This window comes from Leucoraja erinacea, chromosome 40, assembly GCF_028641065.1.
Source record: "Leucoraja erinacea ecotype New England chromosome 40, Leri_hhj_1, whole genome shotgun sequence".
Taxonomy (NCBI): Eukaryota; Metazoa; Chordata; class Chondrichthyes; order Rajiformes; family Rajidae; genus Leucoraja; species Leucoraja erinaceus.
In genome coordinates, this window is record NC_073416.1 from 5,688,064 (window position 1) to 5,712,814 (window position 24,751).

At 40.3% G+C, this 24,751-nt stretch overlaps 1 protein-coding gene across 8 annotated transcripts in view; it reads right to left on the reverse strand.

Moving 5' to 3' along the window:
* Window positions 1–23,044, reverse strand: part of ikzf4 (IKAROS family zinc finger 4) — a 90,574-nt gene extending 67,530 nt beyond the window's left edge. For 3 of the 8 annotated variants that reach the window (XM_055664343.1, XM_055664334.1, XM_055664333.1), the window contains exon 1: window positions 22,439–22,787. In XM_055664343.1, coding sequence (XP_055520318.1) covers window positions 22,439–22,510 — 72 coding nt within the window. In that variant the 5' untranslated portion in view covers window positions 22,511–22,787. The other 5 variants (XM_055664340.1, XM_055664342.1, XM_055664339.1 and 2 more) reach the window with 4 other exon arrangements.
* Window positions 23,045–24,751: the final 1,707 nt, after the last annotated feature.

The following is a 24,751-nucleotide window of genomic DNA, read 5'->3' on the forward strand; positions in this document are numbered from 1 at the left end:
ACAGCACACAGCACTCCATTTAGGGCATAACCAAGGATTTAGAAGGTTTAGTTTAACTTCCTCGCTTTTGCACTCTTACAGCTCAAAGTATATTACTGCCCAGGAACCATTGAGCTTCATATTCTAAAACTGTTACCTTCAATTTTTTGAATATCTGAACTCGCTGGTCTCTAACCAGCAGCCTTCAATAGAAATCGTAGAAGTTAGTCAAATACAACATTTGTGCACAAAATAGCAGAATACTCCTCAACTAAACTCGAACAAAGAGTTTCATCAATAGAGGTTAAAACCTCATTTTAATTTCAAGTAAATGTTCAGCAAAATACAGTGGATTATAAAAGCCAATAAAAAATGCTGAGTTTTCAAGACTTTGGGGTCCAAAGATTATTATCGTATTTAAAATCCTTTTGATGTCTTGTAACATAGAGAAACACGATAGCTAACTAATGCACAGCAATTTAACAGTCACACAGCAATTAGATAAATGACTCGAACCGTTGTAGTACATTGGCTAAGGAATGAAATTTGGCCATGACAAAGAACCAGTCTGCTCTGTAAAATAGAGCCACAAGATTTTTTTCACACGGTTGAAGCTCTTGGTTCCAATCTCTCAACCACCAGGCATATTTTAAATATATTTTATAAACTTAATCCACATTTTAGACTCAAACTCAGAAATATTAAAAAATTATTTGCAAGAATGGAATTTTTATTATTGAAACTGAGCTTACAAAATTTCACTTGGTCAAATTCTAGAATTGAGCAGTTCTTCAATTCATTGCTCAACTCTACCTTGTCTTTTGTGCAATTTTATTCATAAGAAGCCACCCTGTAGGGCATCATTTTCTAGTTATGCCAATTTATATCTAAAGCTTGAATTGTTTTGGATTGTAAAGAAGAATACTGTCTATTACCAGCACTGCCAAAATAGGAAAGGCAAATGTGTAAGCAGCTTATTTAAAGTGTAATTATCCTATTCAAAAATCTATTCTCCTCCCGAATACCAGCTAAACCAAGTATTGTGCATTTCTATTACAAATACAATTGTTTCCTTGTCTCTTCTCCGACCACATCTTTGTGTAGCTCGTTTCTAGACAAAGTTTCATTGATTATATTAATGCCATACTATAGGGGTGGCAGTTAAAAATGGATTTCATTACCAAAGGGCTGAAGGGTTAAAAACAGAGCTCACCGGGAAGCAAGAATCATTTCTCATAAAATGAACAGTATAAGCTGGACTGCTGCCAAAGGGAGGCGGGCACATTTAAAACCAAATAATGCAAATATCAATTATTCTATTAATAATCCTCCACAAAGTTTCAGGTTTGTTGCTCACACACCACATGGAAAAATTGAGATTTTCTTCATTATAGGAAATAAATTAACTCAAATGGTATATTAGAATAAACAAGTTAGCCAGTTGTCATTGCAATACTGCCCGATTAGCCATTAAGACTTTTCTATCAAGCGGCACCAAATTCCCTTTGTCACCTTCAAAAACTGTGACTTATCAGTTATAGAACCTTTGAGGAAAACAGTATTCTCTTCCATTTTCTAATCAAGATTTAAGTTCTCACTTGGAGAGAAATGCAAGGGACTAGCAAACATTTATCCACCTCTGGCACAACAGAAAGCAGATAAACAAGTGGCGCATTCAAAAATAAATACTTGGATTGGAATTGCAAAAATGTTTTTGTTTTTTTTTAAGCAGCACATTTACTCACTCAGATCAACCAAACTTGACACCCTATTTTAGGATGTATATATAAAAACTAATCAATATTTATATCATGAAAATATTGCACGGATTTTCCAGGCGCACTTCCCCATTTATTTTGGTGAATAAATGCAACTTTTGAGGCTAGTGACAATAAATGAAAAATTTAGCCAAGTAATTAGACAAGTTTGTTGTTTTACACTTGTACTTGCTACTGTATTTATTATTACTGTTTGCAAGCTTCATGTGAACAAGGAATTTCATTGCACCTTGGCATATAGGTCAATAAAGAAATCCGAATCGGTAACAGGGTACACAAAGCCACTGGCCATTAATTGTCATTAAAGTTTTGACTGTGTAGCATCGGCTATATCTTCAGAGGATAACTCCAAATTACAGAATGAATGATAGCAGAATTACAATTTAGACTTTTGGAACATCATTATTAAAGAGATGCATTTGGTTATGTATCAACCTGTGTGATGATATACAAAAGCAAAATGTTATTTAAGAAATTAATCACATTCTATGAAACACTGAAAGATATTGACAGTGTATTACATCAATTAAAGGGCCTGTCCCACTGCGGGGACCTAATTCGCGACTTTAGAAGAGTTTGCCCTCGACTCATTCTCGCAGCATGGCCGACACGAGGTCCTAGGAGGTCTTTGTAACTCCCCTTCATGCTTGAGAGTAATCCCTGCGTACTCGAGGCATCAGTTAGGTTGCGGCGCTTTTTTCAGCAAGCTGAAAAATGCCCGCGAGTAAAAAAAGGTCAAGGGGGGGAAAAAAAAGAAGAAAAAAAAATCAATATTTTTTTACTCGTAGATTTAGTCGAGGTAGGCAGTAATGCTATCGTAGGTAATCAAAGGAAATCAAATGTAAAGCTTGTTGAGAAAAAAGTAAACTGACCGGTATTGTTTAAATGCCCGCTAAACTTTATTAAAAGTTGTCTGGCTTCTTAAAAGTGTCTCCACTCCTTCTTCCCCCCCCCTCTCCGCGCTCTCTGAAGGACTTACCACAACTGTGCCAGCCATCTTTTATCCTCCTGTTCATCGCAAGTGTGAATTTCAGACAGCGCTCCCCCGCTTTCCCTGGCCCCCGCCGCGTGCGTGCGCGCGCATGTATGCATACGGTCGATCCGACTCGCGGTTTCATCGCCGACGGTCGATTCAGCTCGAGGTTTTTCAGGCAAGTGCCCTCGAGCTTGAAGGTCGAAAACAGTCGCGTTAGTGGGACAGGCCCTTAAATTATCTATCGTTACAATTTCCTTGGATCTCACGGGCTATGACAAGTCAGCTAAGACATAATGGAATTAGAACAGAAAATGTAAACATAAATTATGTAACTCCACATTCCAGATGTCTTTTGAGCATTAAATTCTGAAAAGGATAATAATGCATGGGAGAATACAGAGAGCATAACAACTCTCGGAGGGTCGAAATTACGTGCACTGAATTGTAAACCTGAACTCTCATTCAAAAAATAGGTTTTGCACAACTCAAGTCTGATGTTTAAAATTGCAAGAGAGCTTAAACAATAAGGTTATTAGACCATAGACCACAAAGAATTAAAAAAGGTTTAAAATTGAATCATGAGCAAAATTAGAGAACAAGGACCTATTTCCATGGCAAGCAGGGTTGATATCTAGAGAAATGAAAAGTAAAATTGGCAGAAAGTTTAGAAGGGAGTCAAGAAAACCTTCCTCCTTTCTACCCAAAGGAGCAGTGGAAGTCTGGACTTTGCAGCTTGAAAAGATAGCTGTGCCAGAAACCATACATTTAAAATGTACCTGCCATAACCACAAGGACATAGACTGTGGGAATCATCCAAATAGTTCAATTTTTGGTTGGCAAATCTGGACTCTTGAGTCTGAAGAAATAGCCTCGTAAAACGTACTCCCTCAAACTTTCTCAGAATTGCCAAGAGATCATTTCTTTGACCTCTAAACCAGTATGGGTCATTTTTTAAATTCATTCTCTCTCCAATAAGGCAACCCCTTCATTCAGGAATCATTTTTGTGGATCTATCTTGCTAAAATCTTGCACACAGTACTCCAGGTGCACTCCTGGTGCAATCTCAAACATATCCTTAATCTTGCAATTCAATCCTTGCAATGAAAACAACATTCTATTTGCTCTTTGAATTGCCTGCTGCACCTTCAAAGTTACCTTTGTGTACCAGGAAACCAAGATCCCTCTGTATACCAACATCAACAAATGTTTTACACTTTAAAAATGTTCCTTTTTCTAATCTTCTCAGCAAATGAATAATCTCACTATTCTTTTTGCACTGGCCCCTCAAGGTATACAGGTAGATCGGCAGTATATTTTCAAATATCAAAAACGGTATTCTTGAGACTGCAACAAGAAACATTACGTCCGATTACAATCCACTACCCACTAATCACCTGACATGTCCCTGCATGCCTGGCTTTCGTGGCACATTCATCTGCATTGTTTAGGATGGAACTGCAGATGCTGTCTTAAACCAAAGAGAGACACAAAAATCTGGAGTAACTTAGCAGGACAGGCGGCATCTCTGGAGAGAAGGAGAGACTGACTCTGCCCGAGTCTCAACTCGAAATGTCACCCATTCTTTCACTCCAGAGATGATGCCTGTAAGTTTTTGTGTCTATCATCTGCATTGTTTGATGGAATTGACTTGGATTGAAATGGTTGACACACAGTGAAAATGAAACAGTTTCTGGCGCACTATAATTCCACAATACACAATCACGAGGCATCCATTTATTTTTTAATGAATACCCAGTTAACAATAATCAAGGCACTTCTCTTTCCCTCCCAACTAATCCATCACAATTTTCTTATTTTACGGCATGTAAAATATACAATTCCTCTCCCTTTTAAAAGATCACAGGAAATTCATTGCGTTTGATTACAATTTCTATCCAAAGATTTGCTCACTTTCCAAAAACTAATACCTTAAGGGATGCCCATAATTGTTCCAGTCCACTCCTTTTGTCCAACACGTCCATGCCGACCAAGCTACCCCATCTGAGCTAGTCCCATTTGCTCATGTTGACCCCATGTTCCTCTAAACCTTTCCTATACATACAACCTGTCCAAATCCAAAAGGATTCCCCAGAATATGCAAATTTTCATACAAAGCAAGTGCAGGAAAAAAACACACAGCATTAAACCATAAGACAATTTAATCCATCAGAACTTAAGTTTTCATTCAATTGGCAGACAACAAGAATGTCTCATGTCTCGAAAGCCAGTTTTCTTTTTGCACAAGTTCTGATCTTGTTTAACCACATGGTCGGGGGAAGAGACCCCTGGGTCCAGCAGTCTGTATAGCTGCCGCACAGCTCCAGCAACCCTCGTATGATCCAGATCAAGATTGCTGTTTGTGTGGAGGTTACACACTCGGCCAATGACTGCATGGGTTTCTACCCACCTCTCTCCCTCTGTCCGTGCTCCAGTTTCCTTCCATATCCTGAAGATGTGGTTTGTTAGGTTAAGTGGCCGTGTAATACTGCGAATTACCCCAGGTGAAGCCAGATGGCAGGAGAATCCAGGTGGGTGGGGAGGAGTGGGTGAGAGTAAAGTTGATAGCCATGTGCGAGAGAATAAGTTTCCGGGAAATACATGTGGGGGGGGGGGGGGGGGGGGGGGGGGGAGATGGGACTGTTCTGACAGCTGACACTGGAGGTTATTTGGCCCATCAAGACCATGTTATAAGGAAATATAAATATGACAACATTAAATATATACATACAAACCATCATCAGAACTTTACAATTTCCTTTTTAACAAAAACATTCAAGTAAATGATTCAACTTGCAAAATACAGCAATTAGATTCCTAGGTCAGAAGTGTAATTGCACAGGGCAGGAGATGTGAAGGGGATGATGACAATTTCTGAAACTATTTAAAATTGTGAACACTACATTTTTGCTGGAGATTAAAGCATTCCTCTGAAAACAGAGAGTATTCCAGCAGCTTCCAGACAAATCCTGAAAAACATATGAAAGAACCCTTTCATATACTTCAAAAAGTTATCTGCTGTCGCAGCTCAATTTACCGAACATCATTCACAAGCTGTTTTATAGACTAGCATTTTGCAAACTTAAAATACAGTTGAGAGCTTACTTTATTATTTTCTGAACATACACCATTGACCATCCCATCACTTCACCCTTCAAGCATGGGAAGGCATTCTGCATCAAAATTACAAATACATTTACTTTGATGACTCCTCTTTAGAATCAATAAATATTCAAGACACAAAATGCTGGAATAACTCTGGAGAAAAGGAATGGGTGACATTTCGGGTCAAAACCCATCTTCAGACTGAGAAGGTCTGCCATTCCTTCCTACACAATAGATATTCAAGTGCCTTTTGATTCCCCTGGGTAATCCAGTACCTACACACCAGCCTTTAAACCCAAGTTTCTCTTATCTTTGTTTCATGCAAGCATTGTGGCTAAGGTTGGAGTTGTGCTTGGTCGGAAGCAACGCTCTCCCTTTCAGATGACCAGTGACAAGTCACTGAAACAATGAACAGAATAGGCTATTTTGTACTAATGACCCATGGCCTCTGGGATGCCAATCAGTTCCCCTTGTCTTTAATTTGAGATCACAACTGTGATACGAAGCTCTACAATAAATATGATAGATGCAAAACAATAGCTTGGGCGAGTGATACAGCCTCTCTGAAGAACCAGGGAGATGCTCACCTCACCAACCTTCAATTTGATTATTTTCAAATTATTTTATTTACTGTAGAATGCAATGGGCCAACCCTTACAATGTACTGGGCAAAACTGTACATGCTACCAAGTAACAGTGTTACTTCTGGAGTCTGAATGTTGTGGGCTAAAGACAGTCAAGAGATTTGAGCACATAAATCAAAGTTACACAACGATCCAGTGCAGGACGGGTGAAGCTAAGCTGCCAAGTTGTGCCGGAGATCCTGTCTGCAGAGAGATGTTTCAGTTTAGTTTATTGTCACGTGTACCGAGGTACAATTCTGTTGCGTGCTAACCACTCTAAGGGGGTTACAAATTACTCTGTAGCACTAGACAGGAGACACATTCGCCCAGTGTCAAGTTTAATATTTGACCCTTAATTGACATCCCTAAAACACATTATTTGGTCATGATCACATTGCTGTGAGGTTCTGCACAAGTCTTACAATGATTGGACTTCAAAAAGATCTCAAAAGCCTGACAACCCCGAAAGTCATCAAAAGTGAGATAAATCTAACTCTCTCTTTTCAAGAGAGAGTTAGATTTAGTTCGAAGAGCTAAAGGAATCAAGGGATATGGGAAAAAACAGCAACGAGGTACTCCAGCACCTATTTTTCTACGATCCACCCTTGATGAGCCACAGACAGGGCAGAAATTCCAAATTTTCTTAATTGGACTTTCTTGCCTCAATTATGACACACTTGGAGACAATGACAACACTCACCTCTCATCAATTGATCCCCAATGCACATCAGTCAGGGGAAATTAGCGTTGATATGGTAGTGTACAGAACCATTCTTTGTCTAACTTAAGAATTTCAGCACAGAAATGGAGAGGACAACAGAGAAACACTGGAAAGTAAGATGCACTTGTCAATTTCCTCCATACGTAGTTCAAGAACACAAGTTTTATCAAATTAACCAGATTTTCACCTTGAACACAGCCTGAACTCTTAAAGCCACGTGGAGGGAGGGGACTTGGTTCAGGCTGTATTTTATGCTGAGGATACAATTTTGAGAGTAAAAAGTCAGTATCTACAGAAGCAGACATTATCAGGAACATTTCTAGATCTGCGCAGATCCTCAAGGCACCATCGTGGCTGATACAAGCTGGCAAAAAGCCCTGACATCAGTGAAGAAAGGTCTCGACCCGAAACGTCACCCATTCCTTCTCTCCAGAGGTGCTGCCTGACCCGCTGAGTTACTCCAGCATTTTGTGTCTACCTGTCAAAATAACTGTTTGTTCTTTGTGTAGTTTGGACCTTCTGATAGATAAATTTGTCTTACAGCCATACAAGGATTAGCATCACCTTTTCCCCAGATTTGATTGCATCGGGCGCTTATAAGTCAAGGCTGTAGGATAGCGACACAGCAAGTCTCTGAAATGCATAGCTGTTGAAAGTATGAGGCTAAAGATTGCAAATGTACTAAGTTACTATACAATGCTAATATAGGGAAACAGGTTGTCCAGTCTTTAAATAAGCTCATGAACTGTACCCAAAGTTCACATGTATTATCTTTTGAGTTCCATTTCCTCTTATAAAGCTATAACCAAAAAATTCCAGATCTCTGATGCCTGCCAAAGAAATGACTTCAAACTCCACGACAATTAGAATACAAGTTCCTCTTTAATTTAGTTTAAAGGTAAAGTACAAACCAGCATAGGTTGTGCCCCGAATTCAGCTGTTGATCTGACAAAATAAAAGACAGTTCAACGTACCTTAAGAGTTGACTTGACAAATTTGCTCAGCAACATAAGTGAACACTTTCTCTCGTCGCTCCAACTGTGTATGCTTACCAAAAAATATTCCTCTTAAACATATTATGAGGTTTAAATGTAGTGTCCTTACGTAATGCATTTTATATTTGCTTTAACAGAGACCTGCATTGTTTTAATCTGGATTCAGTCAAATCAATACATTTAATGCCAACTGAGTTCCACTTAACCAAACCATTTCACATTCATTTTAACAAAAGATTTCTTGATTCAAGCATTAATTTTACATAATTGTTAAGCTCAGCATCCAAAAGCCAACTGACAGCCAAGTTCCACCTCAACACCGAAGTGCATTTGGTGTTAAAAGTCCACTTGATATTTCCTCCCCTGGCTCCACCTACATGAGACACACCCTCTTTCAGGAATAGTTTCAGAGGTGCATTTCATATCACCCGAGTTATAATTCTCCACACAGAAAATTAACTGAGTATTGGGCCGCATTTGGCCCTCAGATGAATGCAAAAGATTTCTCTGATCGGCACAGCTTTGTTACTTCTAACCATGACCAACCAGAAGAGATCACTTAATTATCTTTAGATTTTATTGGGAGCGACTGAAGCCAATTTAGCAATGTACTCATTTATCTTGGAGTCCTGGATATTGCACTCAGCAAGTTACACCAGTAAATCTGTTTCTCGTCACAAAAACAGAATAATAAGCTTATGAAAAACTCCATCTAGGATTTTGAAAATGAGTGAGATTGGTTTAGTGCTCAATTATGTATCATGGCCTGGTCAAATCCAAACCATTCAAGGGCAACTTTACTTATGAAAATACACATTCTGTGCAAAAAAACAGATTACTAAGGCGACACAAAGAGACGTTTGGAAGGTAGCTGAACAAGGATTTGCTTGGGACACTGCCCTGAGGAACTATTGCAGCAACGTCCTTGGATTGAGATATCACAACAGCTGAATGAATGAATATTGGCCAAGTATTCACATACAAGGAATTTGCCTTGGTGCTTCACCCACAAGTGACAACATGACTTACAATGACAGTTAGGAATGACACATAAAACATCAATCATTAAACATTATGGGGCGGTGCTGGCTCGAAGTGTTGAATGGCCTACTTCTGCACCTATTGTCTATTAAGCTACAACCATCTTTGTTTGTGATCAATATACCTCCAGGTTGTAATGACACCCCCCACCTCAGTCCCTGCACCTCCCCCACCCCCTCAGTGCCTGCACCACCCCCCTACCCCCTACCCCCTACTACTCCATCCAGTCCCACCCCACCACCTCCATATTTCACTTGAGCTGTTTGATGTCAAACTCAGTCAAACTTAATTGGATTGCATTTTGACCAAGGACAGTCATGATATCATAAATTCAGCACTAATGCTTAATTTGGGTTCTGTTGAAAATTGCCCAGGTATGTCCTGTGAAAAGCAGGTTATTGATCGAGTAAATGCTGCTTGATAACATCCCTCATATGATTAAAATCAGATTGATCAACTGGTAATTGGCTGGATTATATTTGTCCTGCTTTTCACAGACAGGACGTACCTGGGCAATTTTCCACATTGATGGGTCTATGCCAAGCACTGTAGTTGTACTGTTAAAACGTGGCTGGAGGCACAGTTAGTTCTGAAGCCCAAACCTCCCCCACTACAACTGAGACTTCAGAAAAGCTCAAAGCCTTGGCTGCTTTTCAACCCTCTCCGATATCACATGGAATTAAATGAGTTGGCTCAGGACAGGCTTCTATAACATTGGAGACTTCAGGAGGAGGCAGAGTTGAATCATGCCCTTGGTACTTCTGGCAGAAGATTGCTGTAAATTCTTCAAGTGTTCTCTTTGGCACACATGCTGGGCTCTGAAGAATGGGGTTGCCTTTTTTGACCGCCTCCTCTTGAGCCATTTAATTGTATGCAACTATTTATAACCATACATAGCTTGGCCGGACAGGTTTGATTTGACCCATTGATTGTACTGTTATGTTGCTTTCACTGTTTCACCCACATTGTCCTTTGTGGTAAATTCAGCACATGGGCACATGTTAAAAAGTGTGCCTGGCACTCCTCCCGACATACACTTCCACACTATGTAATGAACCAGGGTTGAACCTGGTTTTTCCGGCACTTTGCGTTTTTTTTTTTAAACCAGCATCTCCAGTTCTTTGTGTCTACCACGGACCCCTGGTTTGATGGTACTGACAGAGTTAGTAACATGCTGGGCTAGGAGTTGTAGCCGATGATTGATTCATCAATTTTGCTCGGTACCTCAGGTATCATAAGGTCATATGTGTTTCTGTGTTGGACGAATCTGACAGGTAAGGTGGACGGAAATTCTGCACAATTTCATAAGTCATAGGTGCAGAATTAGGTCATTCAGCCTATCAAGTCGACTATGGCAGATCAATTTCCCTCCTGGGATAAATAAAGTTCTATCGTTTTGTATCTATCTCTCCCTCCTAACCCCATTCTCCTGCCTTATCCCCACAATCCCCGACACCCATACTAATCAAGAATGTATCTATCTCTGCCTTAAAAATATCCATTGACTTGGCCTCCATAGCCTTTTGTGGCAAAGAATTCCTCAGGTTCACTACCCACCGACCAAAGAAATTCCTCCTCATCTCCTTCCTAAAGGAACGTCCTTTAATTCTGAGGCTATGACCTCTAGTCCTAGACTCTCCCACTAGTAGAAATATTCTCTCCACATACACTCTATCCAAGCCTTTCACTACTCTGAAAGTTCCAATGAGGTCCCCCCCTCAACCTTCTGAACACCAGCGAATACAGGCCCAGTGCCGTCAAACGTCAAAGCCCAGTTTTATACTCCAGTTTCTGAATCTATTCTTTTAGCATGATGGCAGTGCCACACAACATGCAGGATGAACCTAGTGACAATACAGGGTTTTACCACATTCACTGCTGTCATGATATAAAAATGTGTCTTATATGACTGTGACACAGGTATCACTGCTCATCACGTTGGTTCCACCACCACCATGTGGAAACACATACTGGAAACTTTTTCCTTCAGCACACAGCCATCTCATTTGTGCTGCTATCAAGCTATGTCAACTACATTGCTGTAGCTAGACAAGGAAAGGACGGGACCTTCAGGCTCTTCCTCAGATGGGGCAGGAGGTGCCTGACAAGGCAGATGGGTGGATAGTTTGCAAGGTGGTCCACTCATTCCACCGTTTACGCAGAGTTTGTGTGGGCTCCATTGCATGCACTCTCAACATTACCCCGAATGCTCCTTCTCTATTTTGAGGGTTTAGGGATTCTCAAGAGTCAGAGAAGTAATTTGCTGCATTTCAAGACAGCTTTGAGCATATCTTTAAATCTTTTTCTGTCTAACCGGTAGTTTTTTCTCCACGACAGAGCTTGGAAGAGTGTTTCTGTTTTGGGCATGTGAACGATGTGTCATGCTCCATGAAGCTGACCGAGTGTAATTAGGGACTCAATGCCTGGGACGCTGGCCTGACAGAGACCACATATGTTAGCTCACTTATCTTTCCAGTGTATTTGGGAGATCTTGCAGAGACAATGTTGGCAATATCGTTCCACTAGTGAAGTGCAATGTTTGAAATGACATTCAGAAAGCAAAATGTCAGTCATGAATTAGCTTCTTGGGTAAACATTTTTTCCCTACAACGCGGAGTAAAATTAAGGTGAAGTAGTTAATGCTTGGCTGCACTTCAAAACATGTTGCTAAAACATCTCCTAATCTGGTAAACACCAAATAAATATGCCCATTCCTTGATCGAAGGATAGTTTGGTCCAATGGAGCTGAGAGGGTTACATTATTTTCCATTCAGTTCCATTATTTGACAAACTCTAATGACCAAATCCCTTCCCATGTACACCCACTGACATTGAATTCCAAAGGACCAAATCATTTCCATTCATTCAAATTCTTCAACTATAAGCAAATTCCAAAGGATCAAATGGATGCATTCATTAGTCCTGCAAGTGAATGCCACTGGGCTAAATCTTTCAAAATCACTTCTGTCATTTGAATTCCTAATCCGAGCATCAAGTATTCCCAGTAACTAGATCCATGTGTTTGTAGTGCAAAATACGGAATATTCAGCGCACCAGTTACTTCTCAAAATGACACTTTTAAAAAATAATAAACAGGAAAAAATTATTTATTTCACTTGGATATTGCAATTAAATTATATTTTTGTATACACCTACATTATACATGGCAAAAAGTGTTTGAATCAAGAATCTACAGAGCAAAATATCAAGGCTGTGAAGAATGAAAGATAACAAGGGAAATCAGAAAGTGGTAGTTAAGCCAGTGCCTGCGTGGGGTTTTAAAGCATTTTGTTGCCAGAAATAACGAAACTGTGTAGTATGAATGAGCAAGTAGGGGACTTGTGATCAAGCCACTTGTGATCAACACTCTTATCAACCTTGACCCTTCCATTCCCAAAAGGCAAGATAATTTGTCGCATTTTTAAAAAATGACATCAAGGCTACCTCGCGTGCACAATATTGTTTCATAAACACATCAAAACAACAAGATATACAACTCCTGCCAACATCACAACACAGTCCAATTCTATCTTCCTCAGATACTTAGCTTTCTTTCAGGAACGAAACAGTAATAATCAGCAATTGGAGCAAAAACCCCCCACTGTTGCCGGAAAGTTGAAACATAAACTAGAAGTGTTTGGAGCAGCATCAGTTGGGGGAAGGAAAAAGAGGCCACATTTTGGAAAAGAATAAACACATGAATTGAGTTGCAGAGGGGGAGGGATAGAAAGAAGAAGGAATGTCAATGATAGGCTGCACATATCAGGAGGTAGTTACATTTGCATCAATATGCTGTGGCTAACTGCAGCACCATAGCCAAAATCAACTGAGTCACAACAAACCGAGGATTAAACGCACGAGCAGCAGTCACACCTGACTGGAGGTGATCGCCATAGGTGCAGCAGTTAGTGCCGCTGCCTCACAGCTCCAGCAACTCAATTCGATCATTGCGTTTAGTGACGTCTACATGGTGTTTGTACATTCTCCATGAGACCTCACGGATAATTCCCTCGCATCCCAAAGACATGCCAGCTGGTAGTTTAATTGACCACCCCTAGCGTAGGTATGCAGCAGGAAAGTCAAGGAGTAGTTGGTGAACGCAAGAGAATGGAACTGACGTGTTTGCTGGAGGGAGCCAGCACAGATCTGATTACCTGAATGGCCTCTTTCTGCATTGCAAGAGGCGATTCTCACGCTATTGAGAGAGTGGTAAAGATGGCATATGGTATATGAATGAGCACTTTCCAGCAACAAAATACAGTTGGGAGTCAAAACCCTTGTATCCTCACTTATAGAAAGTTAAGATCGGTTATATCAACAGAAGACATCTCACTTGTACTAAGCAATATATTTACCAGGAAGTAACAGATTTAATTCTCAATTTGTTACATTACCAGTCTATGGGAAGCAAGATGCTCAGCTACAAATGAATTCAAATCAAGAAGAATGAACTTAAGAATTAAATTAAAATTAAGCAAAGTTAGGAAAGCTTGGTGAAATAGACAAGTTTTAAGACTAGATTAACAGAAGGGTGCATGGTAGGAATGGACCAAGTTTATTAAAAAAAACAATAAAATAAATGAAGGCATGCACAAAATGACAAAGTCAGGGGAACTTATGGAAAAGTGAACAGAGAGGAAAATGAGTGCAGGCATGATTAAATTTTAAAGGTCATGTTTTGTAAACATATTGGGAGCTAGGAAGTCAGTATGAATCAATAAGTAACACGACAGGAGAGTAAGGTTCAGTGCCAAGCATGTGTAGCAAAACTAAACAAGAAAGTAAGATTGCTAATTGGCAATGCGCAGTTATTAGTCTTTCACATTTAGCAACACCATTGATAGCAAATTATATGCTTCTACCCCCAAGAGACGAAGTTGAAATAGTGATTGCTCAGATAAAGGGGTGAGCAATTTACCTGGAATTGTAATATAAAAGTGCCTTTTTATTTACAACTTTGACAATACGAATCTGCTAATTAAATATGATTCAGTGCTGTGATTCAGCAAGTGATCGTCACATCTGCTCCCGATTATTTCAAGTCTATTTGTTTTCAATTCACTGCACATGAACAAGTAGGCATCGTATTTTTAATTGACCTTTCAAATTTGCTAAAGCATAAATTGTTATGAAATAACATACAATATTTGTTTACATCAATAATGATTTTCTGCTTAGTTTTGTTTCTGCTAAACCAAACTGTCATCTGGGAATAGATGTAGGAATTTCAAGTCTCAAATAAAATTCCTTTAGGAAGAGGGCCAAAATCTCACGACAGTCACTCCGATCTTAAGAATGACTGTGAATAACATACCTCAAAGCAAATACAAATTCAGAAAGCAAGCACCGCTGGACTGAGCCGTTAACTTTCTATTAGATTGATCTGCCTCAATACTTTCTCTCAAGAATTTCAGTAGCCATTTTAAAATCATGGGGTGCAGATAAGACCAATGGAGAGTACCGAAAGGGGCAAAAAGTACAGAATGGGACAGTAACACAAAAAATAACTAGTTAAAATTATCATAGCTGGACAGCTTGGAATATTATGTGTCAGTAACACAACAGAAGCTTCACAACAAAAGCATATTGTGTTAAAAGGAGCAATAATCCAATAAATTGATCTATGAAATGTCTTCAATGCAAATGTAACTGTGTTGCTTCACCCAATGAGATGAAAGTACCTTTTCTACATCATATCAAACAATGATGCAGTTTTATTATTTTTTGGAGGGAGACTATGAGTCAAGGTTACAAAATGTTCACTCTCAGAAAGAGTAGAAAAAGTCAAAGCCAGGCATCCACTTCCATTTCTTTTGTGTGGTAATTAATTTGCCTTTATTTTGCTGTGTTGCTGAATATCATAGATTGTGCTTGATGCCCTCAGTCCACAGCACCAGATATAATGTAGTGAATTGTGCAATACCACGATTTAACAATTGAGCTTTGCCCCAAACCCTCACATCGCAAATCTGATATTTCCATTACTCTATACCAAGCTAATGATGCCTAGGAATTGAAGGAAATTGCAGAGATGCTGCCATACACATGGGTGGGATCGTGGAGAAGGGAGGAAGGTGCAACAGCTTTCATGTTTTCCCCACTGCAGTAATTCACATGGAGTGGTGTTAACAGTAAATATTTGTTGAGACATCTCAATGCTAATATTCCCTCAAAAGATTCCAGGGTTTCCCACAAGCCATTTTTTTCAGGTTCTCGTGTGCTTTTCATAAAATTAATTTTGAGCATAGTGCAACCAAAGAACAATTGAGGTTAAAGAAAATGAATTCAGGAGCTACCTAATTTGAGAGATGTTCTGATTTTCATTGCAAGACGATTTTACACCATAGAGAGGAATTGGATAAGTGTATTTTTACAAGTAGTTTTGCATGCTTTTGTGAAAATAGGTGCTCCAGCTGGCAAACTTTAAAAGGAATTGCTAACCATACACAACTGTAGAGCTAATAGTTCTGTCAAGGATCCTGCATCATTTTTTTTAAATCTCAGAAAGAAATATCAGGAGGGGACTCAAGGGTGTCTGTGTTTCGCTTCTAGTGATCCGGAAAACTCAGTCAGCTTTCTCGGTCACTGTGCCTGCCTGCTACTGACTATATCCTGTTCCCAGTATAGGTTCTCCAAGCCATGGTACAATTCCTCTTACTCTCTGGTGAACAGATCAAAGGGGAAAATTATATTAGTAAATAGTAAAAACCTCCAAGCAGAAACAGCTCATTTGCTGGCCAAGAAAGCGATGGTGCCAGTTTCCAATAGTGCTGTTCTTTCCCTTGTCAGGAACCATCTTCGGAATTCATAACACAGGCCTTGATTTCAGGAAACATTGAGACTTTTAATGGCTCACAAGGGGCGTTTAAAGCTAAGCGTGTTACCACCATCGAACATAGACACAAAAAGCTGAAGTAACTCAGCGGGTCAGACAGCATCTCTGGAGAAAAGAAACAGATGACGCTTCGGCTCCCGACCCTTCATCCTACACATGTTACCACCATCCTCGCGTTGTGCAAAAACAAAGAAATCTCACCAATCATCCAAGAACAAGGACCAAATCTTTGCAAGTTAGCTTCAGCAAGGTCCAGACTTCCTGAACGTTTCTCTTCCACTGTACTCCAAACCACACTGATCAGGGGGAAGGTCTTTCGTGAGAATTTTTAGTGAGATTCACCAGAGAGCTGTATCGATCTGCTAACTTCACTTCATTCTATTTGGGTCCAATGGACAAGACCAGTCCACCCCCTGAGCTAATATAATTTGTTGCTTCTGTCCAATATCAATATAAACCAAAAATAAATTCTGGAAATGTGTTAAAACACCAGAAAACCTTGGAAATACTCAGCAGGTTAGGCAGCATTTGTGGAGAGAAAAAAATGAACATTTCAGGCTGATGACCCGACAGACCACTTCACTTCAAAGAACTCGCATCGTTCACTTCTGAGAACTTCCTTTTCGCCCTCGCCACTTAAATATCCTTTCCAACCCTATGCCCTCTACCAAAACAATCCAATACAACCCAGCATCTCGGAGGGAGGTCATTTCTACACAACCAATAATTTCCTAAAATAACTTGCTCCCTTCCCAAACCTGCTCACGAAACTCCATACATTTTTTCTAAATCACCAACACCGAGACCATTACCTCAGTTATCTCACTACAAATCCACAGTTATCCACTGCAAACCGTCAAATGTTCTTCTAATCGGTCTTGTCCTTGCTCTCTTCCTGTATCCACGTTTGTGTTTCCCTTCCAACTCTCCAAATTCAAATATTGCACAAGAATCATATCTCTCTTTAATTAAACTACCAGGTGCTCACCTTTCTTTTCTGGCCCCATTCTAACCATTAATACAAATGATTCCCCTCGTTTCAGGTGCTGCACCGCATACCATTCACAGCCAGTCACATCATTCCCACCAACAAGCCTATCCTCCATTTCCTCTTTCACAAACATCCACCTGACAACCAACCTTTTTCCTATCCAAAGACAAAATACGTCACCTCCCGAATACATGTCTACCTTGCCCCAAAAAATCTATGCCGGTGTTTCTCCAATAAGGTTCCAAAATGCTGAAATAGCTGCAATTAGTGTCAAACAGTACCCCATATCACAATGGGTGTACATTTCCTATCAAAGCTTGACTGCCCCACACATTTCCAAGCCCTCTATTCTGTGATGCAGATTATTGGGAATTCTCTCACTGGTTTCTACTCTTGTCCATCAAATCAGTCAGATCATGTTAGCCAAGACTTCTCTTGCCACTTATGCTTTGTCACGCCAGGAGTTCTCGTTTTCCCCCTACCCGCTTGACCTGCTCTATCTACATTGTTGTCTCTTACCAACATCTTCTGAGCCAGTTTTGAAAATACCTCAATTGCCTACAGTTAAATATTGAAAAGACCAAAGCCATGGTTACAATTTCTGTCAACATAAATGCTATTCCATTGACAGCAACTACCAGCCATCTCCTGGTCACAATCCTGGGTTGCAACCTCAGGATACTATTCAAGTCAATTGAGTTTTCAACTGTCCATCACCAAGACTACCACTTCTGCCTTCAACTGTATCGGCACTGCACTCTGCAATTTTCTTCCTAAGTCTCCTCACGACTCCTCCCATTCAAGACATTCGATTCCCCCTCCCAATACTTTAGTTAGACTCTTTGGCTCAGCTTTCCATTTCTAATCTATTTGCCCCTTTGAGAAGTACTTTGCAGCATTTTATTATGTTAAACGCCTCGACAAATGCAAGTTAGATGTTGTTAGTGAACTTATAGATTCATTCATTGTGGTGCTGCGGTAGAGTTGCTGCCTTACAGCAAATGCAGCACCGGAGACCCGGGTTCGATCCCGACTACGGGTGCTGTCTGTGCAGTTTGTACGTTCTCCTCGTGACCTGCGTGGATTTCCTCTGAGATCTTCGGTTTCCTCCCGCACTCAAGACGTACAGGTTTGTAGGTTAATTGGCTTGGTAAATGTAAAAATTGTCCCTCGTGGGTGTATGATAGTGTTAATGCGTGGGGATCGCTGGTCGGCGCGGACCCGGTGAGTCAAAGTGCCCTTTTCCGCACTGTATCTCTAAATTGAACTAAATTTAAGTTCCCTGCTTAACCATACAGATAGCACAACATTGTTGAAATACAAAAACAGCTCAAAAGGCAGTATGCATGAAACAAAATATCCTTGTTACAAAATGAATCCTTTAGCATATGACCAGTTTGAAAAATGTTACATTTTGATCAGAAATTCCAGATAAAATAAGGATAATAATGCAACTCTGCTGTACAGCTTATTTTTTATTTATTTAACAAGTCAAACAAAAATATCACACAAAAGCAATCTTTGACACCAAAACTGACTAAGCTTCCACACATGCCGTTGTTGATTCGGGTAAAGTGCAGCAGTACAGAGTTTTCGGAATCAGAAAAATAGGTCGGGTGACAGTTTGGGGGAGGGGACAGATGGAGGCATTGTAGAGAAGGAATATTTTATGCATAGATCAGGAAGGAGATCTATACAAAGATAATGAATAGGGAATGTTTTGTCTATTTGAATTCTTTGGAGTGGGAGTGCAAGGCAAGTGCTTTGCTCTATTGGAATTTTATGCTTTGATCAAATTTCACTCGGATGGAGTCATCCAGATGGCACATTGAGGGTGTTGGGTTTTTTGGGGCAACTGTGAATATCACAACAGTTTTCCACCCAGACAATCTGGAGAACTGGCTTTGATTATAAAAAGCAAAGAAACGGAAAAAAAAATACAAATACAGAAAATGATAGAAGCACGAGCAATGTAAACAGCAAAGGGAAAGACAGACATGAGGTGAGAGAGTACATCACACAAGCAAGAGATCTTGACTCGGCGAAGGGGTGGGGTGGGTGGAGGGACTCATTGGGAGAATGGGTATTAAGGTGTGGCACCACAGGCACGAGAGGGCGAGTGGGCACGAGCCAGTGGCACTAGCCGGGCAAGTGGGGTATCAGCTAGGAAAGAGGGCAGTCATGTGCTTGAGGTAGCTGGGAGGCGAGGCTGAACGCACAGCCCACGGGGCAGGTGCTCGAGGCAAGACGGGGGCAAATCTTTAGGTTCATTATTGTTACGTGCACCGACGTACGTGGATGGCTTTGTTTTGCATGCTATCCAAACAGATCAGATAATACTGTACATAAATATAATGTTCAAACTGAAGTACAATAGGGAGAGCGAAGGGGAAAATACAGGGAAGATGAAAGGGGAAGACTCCAGGGACTTGCAGAACCTCTGCTGGAGGGGTATTTGAGTGGAAATGGCAATGTATCAGACAATTAAAGTAAAACAAATACCATAGAACAAACATGGAAATTATCAATTACTATTTTCGGTAATGACTTCACAATATTAATAATGTAATTTTACTATTACATTAGCATTTTTAATACATTAAACTTCTTTCACGGGCAAAAATTTGATTTTAATGGAAAGATGAAAAATAATATCAGTGCACATCATGTTGATCTTTTCCATTAAAAATTTCTATGGTTAAATTGACAAAATGGAAATTTTTGATGTAAACATCACAATGCAATTCCATCCCATCACTAATGGCGGCATTCCAGTGTAACACTGGCAGAAGTGCATACCTTCAATGTGACAAGTTTATCCAAATGAGGGAATGTCAGCAAGAATGAATAACTTTAAAAGTGAATAGGAAATCACACCTGCACACCCTGGTCAAATTACAATTCACTCCACCATTCTCTCCACCTAATGAATGTACATGGTTTCAACTGCACGCACAATGGAATATTTTTGACTTACAGATTTATATACATCTAAAAATCAGAATGATAGGAACAAACGGAACTAGTTAGAAGACAAGGAAAATAAAAGATAGTTAAGCAGTTAGTTTTTGTTCCAGGCAGCACAAACACCAAGGTATTTCTAAAAGCAGACTATACACCTTTCAGTCTTACATCAGCATTTATAATCATATGCACACAGCCCCCCGCGCCCCCCCCCCCCCGGTAAGTCTAGACTTAGTAGCTGAAATGCAGTGCCGTGTTCCTTGGCAACAGGAATACAATGTGGTAAATGGTCATCAAATTGCTGCTCCTGCACAGAATAGAGATGCCCATTACCCAGAACTAACTGATTGAATGCTAATATAAACTGGTCGTCAGTCCTTGATCTTAACCAAATGGAAATCCGCTATAACCACCACTGTGAAAAATCTTTCCCACTGCTGCCAACTTCAATCATCATTTACTTTCATCCCCACCACTTGGCAAACTGTTCAGAGTTCAGAATATGCTTTTCAAAGCAGCAAAATATTTCAGGAATATTAAAACATTCGTACAACAACAGTAACTCCAAATATTAGTGAAATTTTCAGCACTGATATCATCAAAGATCTTAGCGTGACACAACATACCAACACAAGATGCTGTAGAGAATTTAACCCAGCAATCCACAAGTTGCCATCTTGGGAAATTATCGTAAGTTACATAACACTGCAGTAAGTAGCTTCTAAGGTCATGAAACAATGCTATTGCTAATTGCTGCTTTCATCCGTAGAATAATGTAAGCTTAGTAAAACTTTGCAATTTATGTTCAAATTTATAGCAGCCACTCAAAGGAACAAGACACCTAGTTCCATTTAATAGCTTTGCTGTGTTTGCCAACAGAAAATGCATTTATGATCCCACCAGAAGTGTATTTTAGCGTTAAGGGAAGAGAGGTAAAGTTTAAACGATGTGCAGGGCAAGGTGGGTGCCTTAAATGTGCTGCCAGGGGTGGTAATGGAAGTGGATACAACAGTGCCTTTCAATAATCTTTTTGATATGCACATGAATATGCAGTGAATGGAAGGATATGGATTACATGCAGGCAAAGGAGACTAGTTTAACTTAGCATTATTAACTTGGTGATGTGGGATGAAACCGGAGCACCAGGGAGAACGTGTAAACGCCACAGACAGAGCCCAAGGTCAGGATTGAACCTGGGTCTCTGGCGCTGCGTAGCAGTGACTCTACGAGCTGCACTGTTCTGCCAGTATGCAAACTTGCTGGTTGTGCCACTTTCACCATGGACATTTGTCATATCTGATCTGTCAGGTAACTGAAGGTGAATTGCATAGGCTGGAGACACAGACGTGGAAAAGTAACTTAACAAAAGTAAAATCAAACTTTATCACATCACCTAAGTAAGTTATATATATACATTGGCAGAAACTGGAGGCAATTTTGGCACCTGCCTTAAGACATGTGAAATGATATAGATGTAAAGAACATTTTTAAAGAAAATTTTAAAATAAATAAATCTCATTCTCACAACTGAAATAATGTGTGGTGAAAGAAAGAATTTCTAAACACTTCAAAATATAAGCTACTTATGATGTGGATACATATTAATGCAAACGCACCCAATGACAGTTGCTATAATTTAGATGTCAATATCATAAGAATGGACAGAACGTTTAATCCTTATTCTTGCTCTCTTATACCTGTAAAAATAACAGTAATTAAACTTGAAACTTAATTAAAATACTGATCAATGGGCTAACATGCCACATTCCATTATTTGTGTTTAAACACTATATTTTAGCAATCAATTACTGAAACCGCATACAAATTTTGGACAGTACTTTATTGTTTCATTCAATTGCAATACGAGTTTCACCTTCACTCAATGTATTCGGAAATGCCTTCTAGACTAAGGGAATTCACCCATTACATTTGTGTGATCAATACATCAGACTTCCAAAGATGTGTTGATCTTCTTAACAATACCGTATTTAGATCTTGATTTCCGAACCTTCACCGTGTAAAACTTTTGATCCCGTTCAACAATGGTTGTTTTGCGAACAGGCGAGGGTTTGCTGTTACACAAAAGGCCTCACTCTGGGCAACTGAACAACGGGGGAGAAATACAAATACATACGTGAATCATCAAAACAATCTTTCCAAATGGATCTGATATCAATCTTGAATAATGGCCGTGGATAAAACGCCGTGCATTGCAGCTGATTTTAACTTCTGAGGGAGATCTTCATGACTGACAACACACCTGCAGCACTCAATAGCTACAGGTCTCAGAGCCATTATGGGCCATCATCGGATTCCTCGAGGGAGAAAGGGAAATTAGCTTGCTACAATACCTATAATCCCACCACAACAGAACCACACTCTCAACTAAATTAGACGCACATTCCTTTTATTATGAACCCATTGTAAACTCACACTAATTGCGCCAGACATCCCGCCCCTATTCCAAGAACTGACAGCTCCGCCGTGCAACCACCGAGCGAACATTCCCCAGAGGCGCCAATGACCACAAAGGAAAGGCGGGACCTCCGGTAGCAGGTGCGGTTGACTAAGAAAAGCAGACAAATGCCTCCAAAACCAATTTTAAATCGCACTTCAGTTTTTTCAGCAAACAGAGAGACCAATGCAAACAAGGTAACCGGATTTGTTATGAGAGCAGGTTCACATCCAAATGGAATCATCCCTCGCTCCCTCGAAGAGATAATAGTGGAATAAACCTTAGGCCCCAGGTTCGTTCGCTTGACAGCGCGACGCACGCCGACATTTTATGGGCCGCCGGCTTTAGGAAGGAAACATCGCCTTTCTGACGGATTAAGACACCGTTTTTACCTCAGGAATTAGCGTTTACGGGTAGAGCAGCATTCCCTCCGCTCAGCTTCGAGCGATTGAATTCCAGTCAGCGAACAACTTCCGCCATAACTTCCGAGCGCCAGGGCAGCGAGCGGAGAGACCAAAAACCGATTCATAGCAGCGCCAGGCCAAACGGTCGAACGCCGCCGCATCCATTCATTCCGGGAACAAGGGCAGCGAGCAGATTGCGGAAACAAGGATAATTCTGGGAACCAACGCCAATCATTGAACCCCTGAAAGACACCACATTGGATCTTGTTTCAACGCAAGAAACACATTGTTACCAACTGAACTGGAACCGAAAGTCCAACATCTATTTTTTTTCTCTTTATACGTCCATCAACACGGTCAATATTTAAAATATATTAAAAACGGCACCTATTCCTATTCTCCGGGGAAGCTGTCTGACCCGCTGAGTTACTCTAGCATTCTGTGTCTTCTATCATGTTCTCCAGTGATGCTGTCTGACCCGCCGAGCTACTCCAACCTGCACATTTAAAATATTATCGCCCAGCCAGAGATTCAAAGAGAGAAATAATTGTATTAAGATCAGGAGAAGATTGACTGGGAAATGGACAATATGCAACACTGTAATCTGGCTCCAGGATTGATGTGGAATTACCTCTATATCAATCAACTGCCATATAGGTTGTTTTGCAAGCATCCATCACTCAAATCCAGGATTAGAACATGGAGTGGTATGACTCAAGAACAGGCCCTCTGGCCCACAATGCCTGTGCCAAAACATAACGAAAGACCAAATCTTATCTGCCTGCACATAATCCACATAGATCCATTCCCTGCATATCTATATGCCTATTGGAAAGTCTCTTAAATGCCACAAAATCTGCCTCAACCACCACCCCTGGCAACATGTTCCAGGCACTCACCACCTGTGTGAAAAATATACTTGCCCTGCACAACTCCTTTATACTTCTCACATTAAAACAGCGCCTTAAAGTATTGATTTTTCCACCCTGGGGGAAAAAACTTCTGTCTGCCTTCGCTATCTATGCCACTCATCATTTTATACACTTCCATCAGTTCTCCCCACAACCTCCAGCATTGCTTGGAAAACTATACAAGTCTGCCCAACCTCTCATTGCATGAAAAAAACGTTATTCATTACCTTTCTATTTGTTCACATATTTATGAAGTTTGGGCATGAAAAATATGTTGTATCTTTTTGGATACTAGTGATGGTGATGAGAGAGTGCAGAGTTAGGAACTTGACACTATGAACAACTCAGTTGTACAGGAATGGAAGAAGAAACCAGAGGGAGAAATTGTGATTAGGGATTCAATTGTTAGAGGGGCAACAGGCATATCTGTGGTTGTCAACATGACACCAGGTAACGTTAGCGATGAGAAAGGAACATTAGCATGGGAATGGAAAACGATGAGAGAGCAGTTTCCCTGAAGTTGGAGAATTTGATGCTCATTCCAGAAAGTTGCAAGATGGAAGATAAGATATTTTCCTCCAATTTATATTGGGCTTCACTACAGCAATGGAGGAAACCACAGACAGGGCAGAATGAGAGTGGGATTGAGAATTAAAATGGCATGCAACAGGGAGCTCTGGACCACTTTGTGGCACAGGTCCAGGTGCTCTGCAAAGTGCTCACCCAGTCAGTGTTTGGTTTCTCCGATGTATCATTACTGTTCATAATGTCGCCTCCTCTACGTTTGGCAAACTTATATTTGAGCACATAAGTGCTACATGCGCTAGGAACGAGGTTACAAAGCAGGACCTCAAAGGGAGTACTTTCCAATGGAAATAAGAGGATAGAACAGATCAATGTGTAGCTGGAGAGATGAAGCAAGAAGAAATGATTCATCTTCTTGATGAAATGGGACCGTGTCTGAGGGAATTTGCAT